The sequence below is a fragment of the Pogoniulus pusillus genome, chromosome 28, assembly GCF_015220805.1.
Source record: "Pogoniulus pusillus isolate bPogPus1 chromosome 28, bPogPus1.pri, whole genome shotgun sequence".
Classification (NCBI taxonomy): Eukaryota; Metazoa; Chordata; class Aves; order Piciformes; family Lybiidae; genus Pogoniulus; species Pogoniulus pusillus.
The window spans coordinates 3,818,679-3,832,389 of NC_087291.1; the positions used below are offsets into that span (position 1 = coordinate 3,818,679).

The following is a 13,711-nucleotide window of genomic DNA, read 5'->3' on the forward strand; positions in this document are numbered from 1 at the left end:
TAGATAATTGGCTATGAAAGGAAAACATGGTTGTGTCTCTTCTCTCACAGTCCCACTGAGAAGTATGGGAACAAGAAGTAAACATTAGATAACATTCTCCATTTTGTCTCACTCTGTCTTTGGCTTTAGACTGAGCAACATCTCCTTAACCTCACTGCCACTAACCTTCCTTCTTAACCTCTTGGCTGCACCTCTATTCTTTCTCAGGATTGGGGTAAGGTTGAGAGGGGCCGGGGGAGGTGTTGGGGTGGTTTGAGAGCCCCTCCTGGGGACTCAGGTTTCTGGGAGGGGAGTTGTGTTTCTGTATTACTTTTCCTTTGTCTATTTCTGTCTATAACTGTATATATTGTAAATAGCTGCTTGTATATTGTGCTGCTGTAAATAAATAGCTTCATTTATATTCCCAGAGCCCGGCTGAGTTAGCTGGGGCATTTTTAAAAGTGTGGGGGCGTGGGATAGAAGCCAAACCACCCCAGAGACTTAGGGAGCAAAAGAGTTGTGAATACATCTGCTGGAGTGAATGCCAAGACTCCATAGGCATAGTTAGAATCCTTCCTGTTCTCACATTCCTCTTTTCCAAGTTCTGATTGTTTAAACTGTGTAATTCTATGTAATTGCTTCCTGGCAACTGAAAATCCAAAGAACCTCAGGGAACTTTCCTGATTTTTGAATAGTAATACTAAAAATTACTATTCATACAGAAGTTAATAGTCACAATTCATAAAGATTACGAATTTCTGATACACCTTCCAAAACTGAAGCATATATAAAACCCACAGAAATATTTTCATTCCAGACATGATTTTCCTTTCTTTAGAACAAACCCTCCCACATATTTCAGCCAATATATGTATTGCAACATCCGTGTTCAGAGTAACAGTTTTTCAGGTGGCCATCACTTGAGCCCATCCAGTGAGGAATAAAAGACATACTTTCCAGGGGAAGCACACAACAACCCCCAGCAGCACTACAGGCTGGGGACAGAGTGTCTGGAGAGCAGCCAGGCAGAAAGGGAGTTGGGGGTACTGGCAGATAGTAGCTGAAGATGAGGCAGCAGTGTGCCCAGGTGGCCAAGAGAGCCAATGGCATCCTGGCCTGTATCAGGAGCAGTGTGGCCAGCAGGACAAGGGAGGTTATTCTGCCCCTGTACTCAGCACTGGTCAGGCCACACCTTGAGTGCTGTGTCAAGTTCTGGGCTCCTCAATTCAAGGGAGATGTTGAGATACTGGAAGGGCAGTCCAGAGAAGGGCAACAAAGCTGGTGAGGGGCCTGGAGCACAGCCCTATGAGGAGAGACTGAGGGAGCTGGGGGTGTGCAGCCTGCAGAAGAGGAGGCTCAGGGCAGAGCTCATTGCTGTCTACAACTACCTGAAGGGAGGCTGTAGCCAGGTGGGGTTGGTCTCTTCTGCCAGGCAGCCAGCAACAGAACAAGGGGACACAGTCTCAAGCTGTGCTGGGGGAGGTCTAGGCTGGATGTTAGGAGGAAGTTGTTGTCAGAGAGAGTGATTGGCATTGGAATGGGCTGCCCAGGGAGGTGCTGGAGGCACTGTCCCTGGAGGTGTTGGAGCAAAGCCTGGCTGAGGCACTTAGTGTCATGGTCTGGTTGATTGTCTAGGGCTGGGTGCTAGGTTGGCCTGGATGATCTTGGAGGTCTCTTCCAACCTGGCTGATCCTATGATTCTATGACATTCTTTCTAATAAAAAATATAGGAATTCTACTGGTTTTTTTGGTTGTGTTTTTGTTTGTTGTGTTTTTGTTTGTTTGTTTTATTTTTAATTTATTAGAATTTTATATTTTTAGTTTTGTGTTTTTAGTGTTGTCAATTAGAAAGCCTCTTAGTGCCTGGAATGAACTTTGTGTGAGATCTATTACTGGGTAACTGAGTTTTCATTGTATTAATGTAATGAAATGAAAAGTTCAAGGATTAAAACCTGTAACTAGGAGGTGAAGGATCACATTGTACTGCTCTGCCTGTGCTAAGAAGTCGCCTGCACATTCTCCAAAGCCACACAACAATATCCCACTGAGGCCTTCGTAGAGGAGAACAGAATATTCTCAGTGTTTTGCAATAACACTACCTTTATTACACCTCAAGTGTGGATTCTCCTGTGTGTATTATTTGTTTGTGATTTATTATGATCTCCAGATCTCATTTGCTTTGCTTAATTACCTGTACCTACTCTTCTCCCCTCAATATATGTTGGGGAAGGCCAAAATAGGCTAAATTAGGCCTAAACATGTCCTGGCTTGCCCAGACATGTTTTCTGCTCTCCCTCCTTCTGTTGATTGGAGAAGCAAGGGTGGGAAAGGATGACCAAAGGCCTTTGTGCCTCTGAGTCTCCTTCTGTAAGAGGAAAGAGTTGGTATGTGTTTGATCAGTAGACAACAGGCCAAACAGCTGCCAGGTTACCAGATAAGACCTGAGAACTGCAGAGTCTTTGAGCTCTCAAGTGTTAAACAGAGTCTCCAAGAATCGGAATGTGGTGTTGGCTGAACAGCACATGGAGCCAGCACTGACCTTGAAAGGCTCTGCAGAGAGAAACCAGCTGCAGAGGGAGCTGAAGATGAGGAAGGCTCCCCTTGCTAGGGGGTCACAGGACCACCAAAGCCATCAATGCACGTGGGCAGTAGGGAAAGTGGTTATGTAACAAACAGTGAACTGAGGGAGGAGCTTGGTTCTGCTTGGTTCAGCCTTCTGGGGTGTCCTGGCCACACACCACAGAATTCTGAGCACATCTAAACTGAGAGCATAGGTAGGGGAGCTGGGCTGGAGTGGCACCAGTCTGATTACCAGGATGGTGCAGTTCCCACTGGGGACACCTACCTTTTGAGATGGCAGCTGACCAGCTCTGCTATCCATGCATCCCAGGAGCTGTGCTGGCCAGTGGGATAGGGTGAGCATAGGCTGCCCTTTGACCAATAGAGCTACCTGGGATTGTTTGCCATATCTTACTCAGCATTGCAGTGTCTCCCTATGTCTGTAGCATGTGAGCCACAGCTATTGTGGTTTCCAGTACACCTTTCTTGTTATGGTTTTAGTGTTTAAGCTATAATGAAGTGTTGAAATTGTACCCAGAGTGGGGGTACTCATGTGGTCCCTAAAGAACTCATTGGAACACCTTCCAAACTTGTAAACATGTGAGGGTACTGTGTTTACACATTTGTTTGTATTCTGTCCTAAAAAGGTAGATGTAAGCCCTGGCTTTACCTAATATGTTAAGCTTGGTAAAGTTGCATTCTGGCCAAAGATTCATTAGTCTCAGGTACATTGATAAAAAGAGATAAGCAGGAAAACACAATGGGCTTGGCCTTAATGTGCTCTCTGCTTCAAGCAGTGCTTCTGCCATTGCTTCTGCCTCACTGCCATGCTCTGCAGCATTATGTCTGATAAGCTATAAGCTAGCCCTGCTGCATAATAACAAGCCCTGATAGTTTGGGTTTGTATACCAAGAAGCCATCTCAGTTTACCAGAAGATTGGCACTAATTGCCTCCACGTGATAGGCTGGTTTAGCCAGCATGACATCATGCTAAGATTCCACACCTGCAAGACTTCTGCCTACACCTGAACGCCTCCATGCCAAGTCTGGAGCAAGAGGAACCAGGACTAGGTCAGAGATCATCTTCTTCTCTCCCAGCACCCTGATCAGACCCTCTGAAGATTTGGAAGCCTCTTAATGGCTAAGAAGACACTGACAGAACTCCCTGCAAGTGTTTGGTTACTGTCACAGTATCACAGTATCACCAAGGTTGGAAGAGACCTCACAGGTCATCAAGTCCAACCCTTCACCACAGTGCCCAAGGCTAGACCATGGCACCAAGTGCCACATCCAACCTTGCCTTGAGCTGCCCCATGGTCGTCGACTCCACCACCTCCCCGGGCAGCCCATTCCAGTGTCCAATGACTCTCTCAGGGAAGAACTTTCTCCTCACCTCCAGCCTAAATTTCCCCTGGCACAGCCTGAGGCTGTGTCCTCTCATTCTGGTGCTGGCCACCTGAGAGAAGAGAGCAACCTCCTCCTGGCCACAACCACCCCTCAGGTAGTTGCAGACAGCAATAAGGTCACCCCTGAGCCTCCTCTTCTCCAGGCTAACCAATCCCAGCTCCCTCAGCCTCTCCTCGTAGGGCTGTGCTCAAGGCCTCTCCCCAGCCTCGTCGCCCTTCTCTGGACACGCTCAAGCATCTCAGTGTCCTTCCTAAACTGGGGGGCCCAGAACTGAACACAGCACTCGAGGTGTGGTCTAACCAGTGCAGAGTACAGGGGCAGAATGACCTCCCTGCTCCTACTGACCACACCATTCCTGATGCAGGCCAGGATGCCACTGGCTCTCTTGGCCACCTGGGCACACTGCTGGCTCATGTTCAGGCAGGTATCAATCAGCACCCCCAGATCCCTCTCTGTCTGGCTGCTCTCCAGCCACTCCGACCCCAGCCTGTATCTCTGCATGGGGTTGCTGTGGCCAAAGTGCAGCACCCTGCACTTCGAGCTATTGAATGCCATCCCATTGGCCTCTGCCCATCTGTCTAGACACTATAGTTAGCTCCACGAGGTGGGAAATCAATTTTGTGAGTAAATACTCAAAAGCCTCTTTAGCAAAACTCTGCAAAACTCTAAATGAATGCAAGTGCCTTTTGCCTTAGCAGAAAGGAGCATCCTGAGTCCATCTAGTGCGCAAGTGGTACCACTGACCACACGAACCTCTCTTCCAGTTCTAATGGTTTCATAGAATCAGAGAATCAACCAGTTGGAAGAGACCTTCAAGATCAGTCAGTCCAACCTAGCACCCAGCCCTATCCAGTCAATCAGACCATGGCACCGAGTGCCTCATCCAGGCTTTTCTTGAAGACTTCAAGGGACAGTGCCTCCACCACCTCCCTGGGCAGCCCATTCCAATGCCAATCACTCTCTCTGACAACAACTTCCTCCTAACATCCAGCCTATACTTTCCCTGGCACAACTTGAGACTATGTCTCCTTGTTCTGTTGCTGGTTGTCTGGGAGAAGAGGCCACCCCCCACCTGGCTACAATGTTCCTTCAGGTAGTTAATGTTTGTATTATTGATAGCTATTTCTTAGGTGTTCTAGATCCCATTTATCCTATGTATGTTTTCAGGAGCATTGCACAGAACTAATTACTAAAAAATTACTGAGTGAGTGCCCCAGGTTGAGACAATAGGGGACTAGAAGATTGTTATTCAATCCCATAATTCTGCTATCTTGTTACAGGCTCACAACAAGGTCAGCTCACTCTCCTTTCCTCCTCCTCCTGCCCTGTGTGTGTGGCAGGAGCCAGTTTATCGGGGAGAACATGTAAGCAGTAGGCCTCTTTGGACGGCAGAGGCATTGGCAGGGGGGAGGACTGGAGCACTGGGGAGTATAGATATAGTTTTTTTGGGATGGGGAAAAGTTCACAGGGGTGTCCCATGGATGTGGTAATGGCTTTGTGATGACTATCACTGTATTTCTCTCTAAATATAATCCTGGATTTTTTTTTCTCCAGTTTGATTTGAGAGTTTAATTTCTGTCGCTATCTTTAAAAAAAACACAACAGTGGGTGGCAAGAGTCCTGAATATCAAAATTAATAAACAATGTTAATTTTGAACACAGTTCTATCTTGCATCATTAATATCATGGCTGGTGAGGGGGCTGGAGTACAAGTCCTATGAGGAGCAGCTGAGGGAGCTGGGGGTGTTCATCCTGAAGAAGAGGAGGCTCAGGGGAGACCTTATTGTTCTCTACAACTACCTGAAGGGAGGTAGTCAGGTGGGGTTGGTCTCTTCTGACAGGCACCCAGTGACAGAACAAGAGGACACTGTCTCAAACAGCACCAAGGCAGGTTTAGGCTGGATGTTAGGAAGAAGTTCTACATGGAACATGCTTCCTGGGCAGCCCATTCCAATGCTAATCACTCTCTCTGCCAACAACTTCCTCCTAACATCCAGCCTAGACCTCCCTCGGCACAACTTGAGACTGTGTCCCCTTGTTCTGTTGCTGGTTGCCTGGCAGAAGAGACCAACCCCACCTGGCTACCACCTCCCTTCAAGTAGTTGTAGACAGCAATGAAGTCACCCCTGAGCCTCTTCTTCTCCAGGCTAAACAACCCCAGCTCCCTCCTCATAGGGCACTAAGTTAAATATTTATGGCTTTGGGATATGTTTGGTTCTTTTAATTTTGTTTTGGTTTATTTGTTGGGCTTTTTTTTTTTTGTGTGTTCACTTTTTTTTAAGGAAAAGAGCTTTAGAAATTGTTTTGTTGGTATTTATTTTGGGTTTGGGTTTTTCTGAGTATTTTTTTGTGTTGTGTTTTAAGAGAAAAGTAAACTCCAGATACTTGCCATGAAGCCATTATTCAGCCAAGATAAAATTTCTATTTAAACCTGTATGTCAGATATATGAGCAGAAATACAAGATTATGTAATTTCTTCAATCAGTGCTAATTCTGTTGCTTTCTACATTGTACTCCCTTTTGCCAGGTAGGATTCCAAGAATCACCAAGAATCATAGAATCGCAGGATCAAACGGGTTGGAAGAGACCTTCAAGATCATAGAATCATAGAAGCAACCAGGTTGGAAGAGACCTCCAACATCATCCAGTCCAACCCAGCCCTATCCAGTCAACCAGACCATGGCACTAAGTGCCTCAGCCAGGCTTTTCTTGAAGACCCCCAGGGACGGTGCCTCCACCACCTCCCTGGGCAGCCCATTCCAATGGCAAATCACTCTCTCTGTGAAGCACTTCCTCCTAACATCCAGCCTATACTTTCCTCGGCATCATCCAGTCCAGGAAGTGCTTTGGCTCCTCTGATACAGGTTTACATTGTGTGCAGTTGTCTAGGGAAGGTCATCAAGTCTCAATTTGAGCGAAGCCAGTGGCAAAAGGCTGTTAAGGAGAAGTTCTTATCTAGGAAGCCTGATAGAAGATGACCAGGGCATGATAACCTAGAAATAAAACTTCTCTGAGATGCAAAAGGGACTTCTGTGTAGTGGCTTGATTCTGGGTGAACTGGGAATTCTAATGAGGTTGTTGAGACCTTACGTTATCACTGCCATTACGCCAGAGAGGAAAAGCTGAGGGGTGAAAGCTAATATTTTCTTAGCAATAAATGCCAAGAGCCAAAGGAGCTATGAGGAGAATTTCCCTGAAAGCAGCCTTAGCTCAGGGAAATAGGAGAGGAACAGACTGCACAGGGAGCATAGCTAGCAGCCCTCCCTAAGGAGCAAGGATGCAGCTCATCCTCACAATTTGACTGCAATGAGTGCTTTGATACCAACTATATTTTTGGCCCACACAAGCTGACAATATGTTTTCATAGCTGCTTCCTGCCAAAGAGATTCCTCTTTTTACTATTATTATCTGGATTTGTTTTTCTGTTAGGAGTATTTGACCAGTTCTATTACAGTAGCTTTTCTTTGTATGCTATCCCCTACAGCTGCACTATTTTCTTTGAGAGGTTTGCACTCTATGAGGAGTTCAGCAGCAGGTCAAAGACCTGGTTTACAAAGGAAGGGAGAAATAAACAACCAGCTAGAAGAACAAAAACACTCCACAAAGCTTTCAGTAACCTATAGACAAAGTGGAGAGATTTGTTTACTGGGCTTTCTTCTTTTGCTCTTCCTGACCCAGCATCCTTACCTCATCTAAGGTCAGGTACCTTCAACACCCCTGTCATTTTTCCTTCAGACTTCCTGTTACTAGATGATATTTAGATAGATGACAATGGGGTTAGGAGAGGAGAAAGAAATGGAAAGAGGTAAGAATAGAGCACACTGCAGTTTGAAAGCACACCTTTGAACCTTTGGGCACAATTATTTGCATCAATCACAGAATTCACAGAATCAATCCTCTCATTAGAGATTTTTTTCTGTTTGGAAACTCTGTCTCATCGTTAGCTACTCTTTGCTTCTGAAAAGGTTACATGAGTGGCTGGAAAGCAGGCAGGCAGAGAGGGATTTGGGGGTACTGGTAGATAGTAGGCTGAAGATGAGGCAGCAGTGTGCCCAGGTGGCCAAGAGAGCCAATGGCATCCTGGCCTGCATCAGGAATGGTGTGGCCAGCAGGAGCAGGGAGGTTATTCTGCCCCTGTATTCTGCACTGCTTAGACCTCACCTTGAGTGCTGTGTTCAGTTCTGGGCTCCTCAATTCAAGAGAGATGTTGAGGTGCTGGAAGGTGTCAAGAGAAGGGTGACAAAGCTGGTGAGGGGCCTGGAACACAGCCCTGTGAGGAGAGGCTGAGGGAGCTGGGGGTGTTTAGCCTAGAGAAGCGGAGGCTCAGGGCAGACCTCATTGCTGTCTACAACTACCTGAAGGGAGGCTGTAGCCAGGTGAGGGGTGGCCTCTTCTCCCAGGCACCCAGCACAGAAGAAGGGGACACAGTCTCAAGTTGTGCCAGGGGAGGTCTAGGCTGGATGTTAGGAGGAAGTTGTTGTCAGAGAGAGTGATTGGCATTGGAATGGGCTGCCCAGGGAGGTGGTGGAGTCACCGTCCCTGGAGGTGTTCAAGAAAAGCCTGGCTGAGGCACTTAGTGCTATGGTCTGGTTGACTGGCTAGGGCTGGGTGCTAGGTTGGCCTGGATGATCTTGAAGGTCTCTTCCAACCTGTTTGATTCTATGCACTCTTTTACTCTCACAGATAACTTCTATATTCTAATTATTAATGTGATTTTCAATTTATATATATAATTATCTCTTATTTAATTAACTATCAGCACAAAGAAAGGTAGCAGAGCTGCCCCCTTCCAGTTAATTTTATCACTGCCTTGTTTCCTCTCCCTTCCTCAGGGACGATGTGGCAAATCTAAGCTAAAAGCAAATATAAGGAGAATTACAAATATAGGAGACAAAGTACAAGAAAAAAAAGGAAGGAAAAGGGATGCTTGATATTGATATGGCATTTGAGAATGACAGCAAAAGTAAATGCACCTCTACATTAAATCTTGAATGCCCCACATGGAAAGATATGGATTATCAGGCAGTGCACCTTCAACACTGCACAAATAGCTGCTGATGCCATAGCCTGTACAAGGCCTGTTGTTTCCACATTGTGCTATCAAGACTACTAGAAGTAGTAATAAACTTTACAGACAAAAAAAAGGAAAACCTTAAAGTCTAAAGAGTCTATCTGGAACACTCATTGAAATCAGAATGCAGGCAGGGGCAGAAACGGAACATTCCAAACCCATCTTTCCAGTGCCAAACACCTCGTCTGCTGTGTCAAAAGTGCAACTCCTGCCAGCCAGCTGACAATGCTTCCAAAGGGAGCTTTTAATTTGAAGGTGTTTCTGAGCCTATTTCAGCATACAGGAAGGAACAATCAGCATACCCCAGGGAATGCCTCTGTTGGAGAATCTGCTAGTTTGCAAAAACAGGATGAACTTTCTCATCTGTGTTTCTGTACAATCTATCTGGCCCTTGCACAGAATCACAGCATTTCTCAGCTTGGAAAAGCCCTTCAAGCTCACTGAGTCCAATCATTAGTTTCACACTGACAAGTCCTTGACTAAACCAAATCCCTCAGCACAACATCTCATCACTATGAAGTGCTATGTTTGGAAAGGAACACCAGCATCATCCAGTCCAACCTTCATCCCAGCATCCTTCAGCACTAGACCATAGCCTCAATCACCACAGCCACTCTCCTTTTAAACCCCTCCAGGGATGGCAACTTCACCACCTCCCTGGGCAGCCTGTTCCAGTGCCTGACCACCTGCTCAGTAAAGAACTTCCTCTCAACATCCAACTTAAACCTCCCCTGACGCAACTCGAGGCCATTTCCTCTTGTCCTACTGTTAGTAATTTGGGAGAAGAGACCAGCTCCAGCCTCACTACAACCTCCTTTTAGGTAGTTGTTGGAAATAGTAATATTAAATGTAGTGATTCCATAGAATAAAATAGGTAGTTATAAGTTTAGGTAGTTGTTTTCTATTGAGATCCTCCAGATTCTCAATTCAATTCTCTGTTCTAGTGAGAGGTGTTCCTGCCTATAGCAGGGACTTGGAATGGGATGATCCTTGAGGTCCCATCCAGCCTAAACCATTCTATGATTCAATGAATTCCCCAAACATTGAATCAGTCTTTAAAATATTGGTTTCTACTCCCCACCCCCTTTTATTTTTTCATTTTAATTCTTTCATCAGATTGTCCTGGAATTCAGACCACCAATCTCTTCCTCTGCTCTATGAACAGCACTAAATAATCCTGTATGATCAAACAAATCAGGAAATCTTGAGTGACACACAGATGTGTTTTTATACATTGACAGGCAGTTTCAAGTGTACACACATATGTGTGTGTGTATGTATAGGTATATACAGAAAGAAGAACTTACCTATGTCCCAAGTAAGGGGGTTATTCTGTTCCATCTCCCTTTTCCCTATCACATACCAAATGCAGGCCATCCAGTGAGCAAGCAAGGCAAACATGGACATGAGAAGTGTGAGAACAATTGTGCTGTGCTGGGAGTAACGATCCAGCTTCTGAAGGAGACGCAAGAGTCGTAGCAACCGAACTGTCTTTAAAAGGTGGACAAGGGAAACCTAGGAGAAAATGGAAACCCCCAACTTGTCAGCAGTTCACTTTTGTCATGAAGCTCTCCTGTTTCAATGCAAACAAACACTACCTTCTAGAACTCAATGGATTTTTGCCTGCTGTTCATTCAGTTGCATAGCTGCACGTTATAAAATCATAGAATAATAGAGTCAGTCAGTGTTGGAAGGGGCCACAAGGATCAGCCAGTTCCAACCCCTCTCCCATGCCCAGGAGCACCCTACCCTAGAGCAGGCTGCCCAGAGCCCCATCCAGCCTGGCCTTAAACACCTCCTGGAATGGAGCCTCAACCACCTCCCTGGGCAACCCATTCCAGGCTCTCACCACTCATGCTCAACAACTTCCTCCTCACATCCAGCCTGAACCTCCCCACCTCCAGCTTTGCTCCATTCCCCCCAGTCCTGTCACTCCCTAATAGCCTCAAAAGTCCTTCCCCAGCTTTTTTGTAGGTCCCCTTCAGATACTGAAAGGCCACAATAAGGTCACTTCAGAGCCTCCTTTATTATGCTTAGACAAAATCTTACAAGAACAGAGAACAGCAAAGAAGATGGTAAAAAAAACTAAAGCATTGACTTTTACTGTGTACATGCACATATAACATTTCTCATCTAAAACAAACAAACTTGAAGTCCCAGGGGGTTTTTTTGTTTGTTTTGGGTTTTTTAATACTATTTGGTCTTTTTCTCAGATTTAACAAAAAAAATCATCCTTGTGCAAAAATAGATCCTTTCCTGCTCTAAAAGAGAAACATAATTGTCAAACTGGCCAATATTAATTTGATTCTAGTATGGAACTACAAAAATAAACACCTTCAAGCATAAAATCATTTTCAGTTTCTGCTAAGAGCCAAACTCAATTATTTATGAGGTGACATAGGCAGGGACATCTCCCACTAGAACAGATTGCAGAGAGCAGGATACAAAGAGCAGTATCTTAATGATGCTCTCCCTTCCAGACACTCTCCATCTTAGCATTCACACCATAGTGTGCATAGCTCCCAGTTTTGCACAAAACATATTTGGTTCATGTTTTAACTGTTGAGTGGAGTTACCAAATAAGATGTAGATTATGATCCCAAATACTTTCAAATTATTTTTTGTAGTTTAAATAGTCATAATTTGCATTAACAGTAAGGGGTTTGCCTCCCTTCATTGCTGAAACACTAAGATTTATGCCTATTAGCTACCTGGGTGATACAGTGTCCTGGCAGGGCATAAATTCTGCCAGACCAGTTTAACCCTTGCTCTCCTCCTCCTGTTAGAATCATAGAATCAAGCAGGTTGGAAGACACCTCCAAGATCATTCAGGCCAACTTAGCACCCAGCCCTAACTAATCAACCAGACCATGGCACTAAGTGCCCCCTCCAGGCTTTTTCTTCAACATCTCCAGGATAGCAACTCCACCACCTCCCTGGGCAGCCCATTCCGATGCCAATCACTCTCTCTGCCAACAACTTCCTCCTAACAGCCAGCCTCGACCTTCCCTGGCACAGCTTGAGACTGTGTCCCCTTGTTCTGTTGCTGGTTGCCTGGGAGAAGAGACTTACCCCCATCTGGCTTCAGCCCCGTTGCAGGCTCAGGAGTTGAGTGGATGAGCAAACAATGGAGGGTTTGGCCCCTGCAAAGCCCTGAGGGCTAGAAGCCAAGCACCACCAAGTCAGGTGTCTTGTGCTGTCCCTCGACATGCCTGCCTGGTCACACAAGGCACAAAACTTTGGATTCATTGCCCAGAACAATGATGCTAGTGCCTGTTGGCCAGTTTACTTTCAAAAAGATGTATTTAATGGGGAGTGATTTAGAAACCAACTTTCTGCACTGACTCTCCCCTGGGAGGAGTACACCATTGGTAGCTCATTTATATTGGGAATCACAGCTGCCACATTTGCAGCTTGCACCAGTAGCCTAGCAGTAAACTCCTTCCCTCTGCCTGGAATATTTTGTATGTTTACCCTAGGGATCAATGCATCATGAGTATGTCTGCTGGAGTTAATGCTGAGACTCCACAAGCATAGTTAGAAGCTTCCTGCCTTTATGTTCCTATTTTCCAAGTTCTGATTGTTTAAACTGTTTAATTCAATATTTATGAATATCTTTTCTGCAACTAGTTCCTGTCAACCAAATATCCAAAAGAATCTTAGGGAGTTTCAAAAAAATATTAATATTAATAATAAAATGTAATATTAATACATAAATTAATAGCCATCATTAATAATAGCTTGTTCATTCCTACAACATACAGGATACATGCATCAACTGGAAAAATAACATCAGGCTTGACATGTCTGCCTACAGCCTTCCCACAGCTCTCTGACAAGAAAGTCTAAAAGTACAGCTCAATCAAGATCCTTTTGCTATTGAATCATAGAATCATAGAATCAGCCAGGTTGGAAGAGACCTCCAACATCATCCAGTCCAACCTAGCACCCAGCCCTAGACAATCAACCAGATCATGGCACTGAGTGCCTCAGCCAGGCTTTGCTTCAACACCTCCAGGGATGGTGACTCCACCACCTCCCTGGGCAGCCCATTCCAATGCCAATCACTCTCTCTGACAACAACTTCCTTCTAACATCCAGCCTAGACCTCCCCTGGCACAACTTGAGACTCTGTCCCCTTGTTCTGTTGCTGCTTTCCTGGCAGAAGACACCAACCCCACCTGGCTACAACCTCCCTTCAGGTAGTTGTGACAGCAATGAGGTCACTCCTGAGGCTCCTCTTCTCTAGACTAAACACCTCCACCTCCCTCAGCCTCTCCTCATAAGGTTTGTGCTCCAGGTCTTTCACCAGCCTTGTTGGTTGCTAAGCCTAAGACTTGTTTCTGCTACCAAAACTAATAATCTGAAATCTTAATCGTTTAGCTGTGCCCTAAGCTAGGGCCCAGTTAGGTCCAGACTGATTCACACATCCTGTCAGATGGGTTATTGTAGATTCAGTCATGAAGACTTAATCATTTTATTCCAGCATCAGGAGTTAAGTAGGTGAAAAAATCTGTAAAAAATAAACCAATCTACAACTACAGTTTTTTTTTCCCTACAATTTTGATAGTGCATAGCAAATCTTCCAACAGGCTTCCTTGTGTGGTAATATCTGCCCATTATTTCTCTCTCTTTTGTCTCTCCCCTCTCCCCCTCAAAACCTTTTGTTTCTCATGTACACAGCAGATGAAAAAC

At 45.3% G+C, this 13,711-nt stretch overlaps 1 protein-coding gene across 1 annotated transcript in view; it reads right to left on the minus strand.

Moving 5' to 3' along the window:
• The window catches only part of KCNH8 (potassium voltage-gated channel subfamily H member 8), a 237,309-nt gene that overhangs the window by 74,347 nt on the left and 149,251 nt on the right, over positions 1 to 13,711 (minus strand). Inside the window, exon 8 of the mRNA XM_064167040.1 lies at positions 10,324 to 10,531. Within this exon, the coding sequence (XP_064023110.1) occupies positions 10,324 to 10,531 (208 nt within the window). The remainder of the gene's footprint in view (positions 1 to 10,323; positions 10,532 to 13,711) is intronic.